This window comes from Camelina sativa, chromosome 1 (genome assembly GCF_030686135.1).
Source record: "Camelina sativa cultivar CO46 ecotype springtype chromosome 1, ASM3068613v1".
Classification (NCBI taxonomy): Eukaryota; Viridiplantae; Streptophyta; class Magnoliopsida; order Brassicales; family Brassicaceae; genus Camelina; species Camelina sativa.
In genome coordinates this window covers 1,775,650-1,784,283 of record NC_141880.1, presented here as the reverse complement: position 1 = coordinate 1,784,283, position 8,634 = coordinate 1,775,650, and the positions used below count along the sequence as shown (strand labels likewise).

The window sequence follows — 8,634 nt, the reverse complement described above, 5'->3', positions numbered from 1 at the left end:
GGTTTTAAGAACAAGAAACCGAATGTGGATCATCTACGGGTGTTTGGATGTGTCGCCTATGCTAAAATCGAGTCACCACATTTGAAAAAACTTGATGATAGGTCGAAGATGCTCTTGTATCTAGGGACATAACCCGGTTCGAAGGCATATCAACTTCTTGATCCATCTAATCGAAAGGTGATAGTGAGCAGGGATGTGGTGTTCGACGAATACAAGAGTTGGAAGTGAAATTCTGAAGATCAGTCTACTGATTCAGGGACGTTTACTATTGTTTTTGGTGTGTTTGGAAATAATGGAGTTAGTAGAGATGAAGTTACTAACGAAACAGAGGAGAACAAAGAAAATAATGGAGAGTGTGACGTTAACGGAGAGGAGACCGATAACGAACCAGAACTTGAAGAAGAGAATAGTGATGGAGAGCAAGAACAAGTGCAGCAGCCACTCGTTGTGAGACAATCAGAAAGACAGGTTAAGAAACCTAGCTACTTAAATGATAATGTGTTGTTAGCTGATTTGGAAGGAGAAAATCTTTTGTTAGCAGCTAATAAAGAACCCTGGGATTTTAAAGAAGCAAGTGAGTTAAAAGCTTGGAGAGATGCTTGTGATGAAGAAATCAGTTCGATAATCAAAAACAAGACTTGGAGCTTGGTTGATCTACCTCTTGGAGCAAAGGCAATCAGTTTAAAATGGGTGTTTAAACTGAAACGCAATTTGGATGATAGAATCAACAAATATAAAGCAAGAATGGTTGCAAAAGGATATGTCCAGAGACATGGAATAGACTTTGATGAGGTTTTTGCTCCTGTAGCTTGGATTGAAACAATTCGTTTCATTATTTCTTTGGCAGCTTCGAGTGGTTGGGAATTGCATCACTTAGACGTAAAGACTGCATTTCTTCATGGAGATTTGAAAGAAGATGTTTATGTTACTCAGTCGGAGGGTTTTGTTGTCAAAGACAGTGAAGAGAAGGTTTACAAGCTGAATAAGGCGCTCTATGGACTTAAACAAGCACCTCGTGCTTGGAACATAAAGCTAAACAACATTCTTGGAGAGCTCAAATTCGAGAGGTGTACTAAAGAACCATTTGTGTACAAGAAACGAGATAAGGAGCATATTCTCATAGTGGCTATTTATGTTGATGATTTGCTTGTGACAGGTTCTAGTTTGGATTTGATACTAGACTTTAAGAGAGGGATGGCAAGGAGATTCGAGATGAGTGATTTGGGAAAACTCACTTATTATTTAGGGATTGAAGTGTGTCAAGGTGAGGATGGGATTGTTCTGAAACAAGAAAGATATGCAAAGAATATCTTAGAAGAAACTGGTATGAGTGAGTGTAACCCTATCATTGTACCAATGGAACATGGTCTGCAACTGTCCAAAACACAAGATCCAAGGCGGGTTGACGAACGTCTTTACAGGAGAAACATCGGTTGCCTCAGATACTTACTCCATACTCGACCAGACCTCTCTTATGATGTAGGAATTCTGAGTTGATATTTGCAAGAGCCTAGAGAATCACATGGAGCTGCACTAAAACAGATTCTAAGGTAACTTTGAGGAACAACTGATTACGGACTGCAATTTAAGCGAGGAGCTCAAACAGGTTTGGTCGGATACAGTGACAGCAGTCATAGTGTTGATATGGATGATGGTAGAAGTACGGCTGGCCACATTTTTTACTTCAATGAGTGTCCAATCACGTGGTGTTCACAGAAACAACAGGTGGTGGCGATGTCTTCGTGTGAAGCTGAATTTATGACTGCAACTGAGGCTGCTAAACAAGCTATTTGGCTCCAAGATCTATTTGCTGAACTTGTTGATAAGGCATGTGATAGAGTGACAATTCGAGTTGATAACAAATCCACAATAACACTCACTAAAAATCACGTTTTCGATGGCCGTAGCAAGCATATTCATCGGAAATATCACTTCATAAGGGAGTGTGTTGAGAACGGTCAAGTTGAAGTGTTACATGTTCCTGGGGTCGAAGAGAAGGCTGACATTTTAACCAAAGCACTAGACAAGAACAAGTTCAAAGGTATGAGGAGTCACATTGGAGTTCACAGTTTGTCTAAAAAGGATTTCAAGCTTAGAAGGGAGATTGTTGGGATAAGCTTGAAGAAAGAGAAGATAGCTTGAGTAATAAGACCCTTAAACAAAAGGGATTAGGACTAGCATGTGTTAGGAGTTATCTAAACACATATTTTCTATTAAGATTAGGACTAGTCTCCTTATATATAGAGTTGCCAAAGGTGTGGATAAGTTTGAAAGACTAAGTTTGAGAGATTGTGAAAGGGTAAAGGTTTTGAGTTATTTTTCTTTTGCGTAATTCTTAAACACAATCTAGAGTTCTTAATCTTTCATACTAAGCTTTTAGTGAAATGGTCAAAGAATGGGTCTATAAATTCAAACCTCCTCAAAACTGTAACCATCGTTATAGAAAGTTAACGTAGGGTATTTGATTTGATAGAACAGAACAGTACGTCAGTACCTAACAAGATATCCATAATGATCGATGTCCCCCATCTAACACATCAATTAAGTATTGAACAATCATTTCAATTATTCATTTCCATCATATAATTGTGATGACAACTTTAACAATCTAAAACTTAACTAAGATAATATACCCCTTGAAATACTAGGAATCAAGAAAAAAAAGAAACCTATCAATATCTCAGAAACAAATAAAAAAATCATATATTAATTGGGTTCAAAGCCATAAAGTCAATGCAGGTTTTAATGCAGGCTTTCTGCATCATATATATACACACACAAAAATTATTCATATTTACAAGAAAGAAACTACAAAACAAGTAATCTTTTGTTACTTGACAAAAACAGAATAGCTATTATTTCATCATCTTCACTTTTTTTTTTTTTTTTCACTAGAACATTTTCATCATCTTCACAATATATACTTTTTTTTATGGACTAAGTATCTTCACAATATATACAAGAATGTAAAATACTTAGATAGATTTACTTGGGTTTCCTTTAGTTTTACTTTTAGCTAATAACTATAAATATTTTACAAAATCCCTTGATCAACCAGAAAAGAAACTAAGAATCTTTTTCATCTTAAAAAACTCTAAATTCGGATATCACTTAGGAATTAGGATAACCAGACGACATACAAAGCGAGTTCTACGGACCCTTTTCGCAATAAATGAAGCTAAGAGATTCAATCCAGAGAGAGAAAATCAAAAGGTATTGCTATATATAGGATTTTAGTCATATTAGAGTCTAATTAATAGCTTAACAAACAAAAAAACTAGTAGATCTACCATTGGTCAACGAAAAAAAACAATTAAATTAGTAATCAAATTTTTAAACACAAAGACAAAACCTTTTCTTTCGGGTGTCTCGAGACGAACACCAAAATTCAAAACCTCTTTCTATTTTTCTTTTTGGAAACAAACTTCTTTCTATTTCTTTGCCATGTTCCTCTGTCTTTGCCTCTTTGGTTTTTTTAGGTTTATGAGAAAATCTTAAAAGTTTCAAAGAAAATAAAACTCTGTCATGGCGGTAGACCAAAGCAAAGAAGCTTCTCCCTTGTGTTGTGCTCTTCCAATGTAATCAATCAAAGCACTTACTGTATTTTCCTACGTTTTCTTTTTATGTTTGTTCTCATATTTGATTAAGTTCTCTCTGTAGACATGATATGAAGGTCTGAAAGTTTGGAATTTTATCTATTGTTCTGCTACTTTTTCAATGAAACTTCATAAATGTTAAAGCATATTAAAAAACTTTCCCAACTATTTTCTGTCACTTCCCTGGATAATTTACTTATTGTTCTTCTATTCTGAATCTTCGGAGGCAGGTACAACTCTAAATATTCAAGTTATGTCACTGAAGAAGATTACAACGACGTGAACCATACGACAAAACACAAAAGAACCAACGCTTTTCTCATGAATTCTGCTTCAGCTCACGGTAACATCCAGCTCCTCTGTTTCATACTCTGTTCTCCTTGTTCTCTATCTTCTTATACATTGCTTGTAGATCACGAAAACCCATCTTCTTCCAACGTTTGCTCTCTATTCCCCTCTCAGATCTAAGATGTCTAGAGGTAGAGAAAGAAAAGCAAGACCCTAAATCACCGAGAGGAGCCCTCGAAGCCTGCTTAACCCGATGCTCAATCTCTTCCTCCTCATCTTCCTCTGACGATCCTCCTCCTCAAAACAGAGAAGCTAGCGATAGCAACAACACAGACGCAGATGCAGATGCAGACGCAAACGTACGGTGCATTAATCACAGAGCATCTTCTAACTGGGGAAAGTTCTTCAAGCTATGGAAACGCAGATCCATGAAACGCCTCTCTTCCTTTCCTCCTTTGAGCGGCGCTGCCACATCTATCTCCAAGCGCAACAAAAGCGCAGATCCACATATCGATGGTTTGATCCTTCACGACATCTACGATTTCCAATCATCTCTTCACAACTTCTCAATCTCTGACATCGAAATCGCAACTGACTATTTCAATCCCGGTATCTGAGTTATATATACATACTCTCTTTTAATTTTTTACTTAAAAGGACTGTTTGGGTGCTTCTCTATGACAGCGATTAAAAAAAAGATACTTTTACTGTATGTTTACAGAAAACATTATCGGAAGAGGTGGTTACGCGGAGGTGTACCAAGGAATTTTACCGGAAGGGAAGCTAATCGCTGTGAAACGTTTGACCAAAGGCACACCGGAAGAGCAAACAGCCGAGTTTTTGTCGGAACTTGGGATAATAGCTCATGTTGATCATCCTAACACTGCCAAATTCATCGGTTGTTGCATCGAGGGTGGAATGCATCTCGTTTTCAGGCTATCTCCTCTTGGAAGCCTAGGCTCTCTCCTCCATGGTTCGTATGTTCACCCCTAAACTTAACGGATAGATTGGACTTTTAAACTTATCAGTTCTAAACGTATCTCAGGACCATCAAAAGATAAGCTGACTTGGAGCAGACGTTACAAGGTGGCGTTAGGAACAGCAGATGGACTAATGTATCTTCATGAGAGTTGTCAAAGACGAATCATTCATCGAGACATCAAAGCCGATAACATTCTTCTCACCGAAGATTTTCAACCGCAGATTTGTGATTTTGGGTTAGCCAAATGGCTTCCCAAGCAATTGACGCACCATAACGTTTCCAAATTCGAGGGAACATTCGGGTAACTATTTGAAACTTTTAGGTTTTAGCAAAACATTTATAGGTTTTGTTTTGTGGTTCAATGGTTTCGACAATGTTTTAGGTACTTTGCACCAGAATATTTCATGCATGGAATTGTGGACGAGAAGACTGATGTTTTTGCCTTTGGAGTTCTCCTCCTGGAGCTCATAACCGGTCATCCTGCTCTTGACGAGTCTCAGCAGAGCCTAGTCTTATGGGTGAGTATGAAGACCGGTTTGAAATTTGAGACTAAACCGGACCGGTTCACTGTCAATTGGACATTCCTTTTTATCAGTCTGGTACGAGTTATATATGTTTCATTTTCTCTTTATATGGTCACAGGCTAAGCCATTGCTAGACAAAAAAGCGATAAGAGAACTGGTGGATCCATCGCTTGGAGATGAGTATAACCGAGAAGAGCTAATCCGGTTAACTTCCACGGCTTCTTTATGCATCGAGCAGTCTTCTCTTTTACGACCCAGGATGAGCCAGGTACAATATAAATCCGTCCTCATTTAGGTTCTGAAGTTTACTTGTCCTTTTTGTGATTTACCATCTACCGGTTAAGTCCGGTTTAAACGTTATGTAGATGCTGGACAATTGAATCTGGTTTGATCGGTTATATTATTTTTGACATGTGTATTCAGGTTGTGGAGTTATTACTAGGTCAAGAAGGTGTCGTGATGACTCCAAGAGAAGCCAAGAGAAAGATGATGCAACGAACGTATTCTGAAGAATCGTTAGATAGTGTAGAATATAACTCAACAAAGCACTTGAGAGATCTTGATCGCATTCGTGAGATTGCTTTAGCTTCTTAAAATTCAACAAGAATACTTAATAATACTATTCTTGGTTTTTTTTTTAATCATTAGAGAATGTAAATTATGAAAAACTTACAAAAAAAAAAAAAAAAACTAGAAACGATTATTAAAAAACTAAAATCATATGGTTTTTTGATTACGATTGAACCGAAACGATTAATATCACGTGGGATTCACGTGCAAGTTTACGAAAAATATCTAGAATCAGAGGAGGAGACCGATGATGATTGATGTGATGATAAGATAACTTACCTTAAAATCTGGGCCATGAATTTTGAAATTTGCAAACTTACCCCCAAAAGAAAAGAAAAAAACGTTTCGTCTCTCTCGAAACGAGTCTGAGTCTGAGTCTGACCATCGAAATCCCCAAAACCCTAATCTCCGCCACCACTTTCGAGAATCCGCAAAAACCAATGGCTAGGAAGAAAGCGTCGCGTAACAGTAACGAAACCGCTACTAATGATAACCAGAAAGCACCCGAGACTGACAAGAAAGCCACGGCGCTCAGTCGTCAGTCTTCCATGGAAGAACACGATTCTTCCGAGGAGAGGTTCCAGAACTTGAAGTCTCTCAACGAGATGCTTCTCAAACAGGCTATGGAGAAGAGAAATCAGATCGATTCGCTTGTTCACGCCAAGGACGAGTTGGAGACCGAGTTGGCTCGTTTCGCGTCGGAGAAAACGGGTTTGCGTGGCGAGTTGGATCAGGTGAGTGATGAGAATATCGGGTTGAAGATTGAGTTGGGTTTGGTTGTTGATTTTGTTGAGAGCCGGTTTAGAGAGATGGGTATTGGAGTTGAGAGGTTGATGAGGGATGGAGAGAGCGAGATTAGGGTTTTGAAAGGGGAAAGAAATGAGCTTATGGGTAAGGTTGAGATGGAGAAGGAAGAGGTTAGGAAGGTCTGTGGTGAGAGGGACTTAATCAAGAACCGGTTTGATTCACAGCGCGAGGAAGCGAATCGGTTGAAGGAGTGTGTGGTTCGGTCTGAGGAGAAAGAATCTGATTTGGAGACTGTGATTGGGAAATTGAAATCTGAAAACGAGAAGTTGGTGAAGGAGAGGGAGATGAGAGAAGTGTTGATCGAAGTGGTAAACAAGGACAAGATTGGTTTGAAGAAGACAATTGAGGATGGGAAGAAGGAGATTGATGGATTGAAGAGTGAGATTAAAGCGCTATTGAGTGAAAAGAATGAGATGGAGAGTGTAAAGACTGAACAAAAGGGGAAAATTGAGGAGTTGGAGAAAAAGTTAGACAAGTTAAACGAGACTGTGCAGAGGTTCACAAAGGAAGAGAGGGTTTTGAAGGATCTAGTTATCAGGTTGGAGAAGAATCTTGATGAGTCTATGGAGAAAGAGAGAAGAATGATTGTGGAAATTGATGCATTAGGGAAAGAGAAGACTGTCAAGGAATCTGAGCTTGAGAGGTTAGTGCAGGAGAAGAATTCAGTAGAGAAACAGATGGAGATGGTCAATATGCAGTCATCTGATAAGGAGAAGTTGATTGATCAATTGTCTAGGGAGAAGATTGAGCTTGAGGAGCGTGTTTTTAGTCGGGAGGCAAAGCTTGATGAGCTGAATCAAAAGGCTGATGAGCTAACGCATGCTGTTGCTGTGCTGCAAAAGCTATGTGATGATCAAACCAAAATTAACGATAAGCTTACCTGCAAAGTTGGTCAGCTAAGCGATGCCATTGTGGAAGTTGAGCTCAAGAGAGAAGAAGCTGACAAGGCACTTGATGAGGAGAAGAGACATGGAGAGGATCTTAAGGCAGAGGTTTTAAAATCAGACAAGATGATTGAAACAACTTGTGAAGAGCTTGGGAAAATTAAGATTGAGCACGAGAGGTTGTGTACAGCTAAGAATGATTTGGAGAGTCAGTCTGAATCATTGAAAACCGAAAAGGCTATACTTGAAAAGGAGCTTGTACAGCTCAAAAAAGCTTTGGATGCTCTGAAAGCAAAACTAGAATCCGCTGGAATGGATGCAAAACGCAGCTTGGTGATGGTAAAGAGTGCTGCATCTATGCTGTCTCAATTAGAGAACCAAGAAGATAGATTGATTAGCGAGCAACAGAAGCGAGAAAATGGAACAGAGTCATATGCTGTGGAGCTAGAGTCGATAGAGAAAGCATTCAGAAACAAAGAGGACATAATTGAGGAAATGAAGAAAGAAGCTGAGATCATGAAGCAATCAACGGAAGAGGCACACAAGAAGCAGAACTTCTGGACTCTCGTTTCCTCAGTAACTACAGTTTTTGCTGCTGCATCTTTTGCCTATGCCGCTAGGACTCGTTAAACTCTCTCAGTATGGTTTTGCCACTTAACCACTATCATGACATTTATCTCGTTTTCGAGTTTAATCTGAGTATCATATGAGGTTTTTTACGCGTACCTTGCAAATAATGTTGTTTAGGTCTCAGCAACTATAATATGGAATATAATATTTTTCCCTCAGATATATATATTTGTGCATCTATTGATTTTATTTATATCTTTTTTTGGACTTGTTTCCTCAAGCTTTAGCTGTTTCTCATCATTGCACAAAAGATTCCTCACATGTAGAAAAAAGAATCCTTCTATAGTTTGTTGGCTTTTTGAAACACAGGATTATCTTTTGTTTTTTTCGTTGTTGAATGAACAATAACATTA

The 8,634-nt window shown here is 38.5% G+C and overlaps 2 protein-coding genes across 3 annotated transcripts; both read left to right on the top strand.

The window, feature by feature from the left end:
• Nucleotides 1-3,199: 3,199 nt before the first annotated feature.
• On the top strand, nucleotides 3,200-6,031 carry LOC104708854 (receptor-like cytosolic serine/threonine-protein kinase RBK2). Of its 2 annotated transcripts, none has more exons than XM_010425536.2 (8): nucleotides 3,200-3,578; nucleotides 3,827-3,939; nucleotides 4,059-4,493; nucleotides 4,606-4,857; nucleotides 4,930-5,167; nucleotides 5,249-5,384; nucleotides 5,509-5,658; nucleotides 5,814-6,031. In XM_010425536.2, exons 1-8 carry the CDS (start codon nucleotides 3,526-3,528, stop codon nucleotides 5,982-5,984), a joined length of 1,548 nt encoding a protein of 515 aa, XP_010423838.1. In that variant the 5' UTR covers nucleotides 3,200-3,525; the 3' UTR covers nucleotides 5,985-6,031. The 2 variants fall into 2 exon arrangements, with proteins under 2 accessions (XP_010423838.1, XP_087317461.1); XM_087461335.1 differs by having other exon boundaries at nucleotides 3,283-3,578; nucleotides 4,009-4,493.
• On the top strand, nucleotides 6,026-8,441 carry LOC104708780 (paramyosin-like protein). The gene has a single exon (XM_010425433.3). It carries the CDS (start codon nucleotides 6,401-6,403, stop codon nucleotides 8,279-8,281), a length of 1,881 nt encoding a protein of 626 aa, XP_010423735.2. The 5' UTR covers nucleotides 6,026-6,400; the 3' UTR covers nucleotides 8,282-8,441.
• The last annotated feature ends 193 nt before the right edge of the window (nucleotides 8,442-8,634 follow it).

Excerpts from the sequence above, each read along its gene's own strand:
- LOC104708780 (XM_010425433.3), top strand. The coding sequence starts at position 6,401 with ATGGCTAGGAAGAAAGCGTCGCGTAACAGTAACGAAACCGCTACTAAT.
- LOC104708854 (XM_010425536.2), top strand. The coding sequence starts at position 3,526 with ATGGCGGTAGACCAAAGCAAAGAAGCTTCTCCCTTGTGTTGTGCTCTT. Across the intron at positions 4,858-4,929 it reads CCTAGGCTCTCTCCTCCATG|GACCATCAAAAGATAAGCTG; the intron begins GTTCGTATGTTC and ends AACGTATCTCAG. Across the intron at positions 5,385-5,508 it reads AGCAGAGCCTAGTCTTATGG|GCTAAGCCATTGCTAGACAA; the intron begins GTGAGTATGAAG and ends ATATGGTCACAG.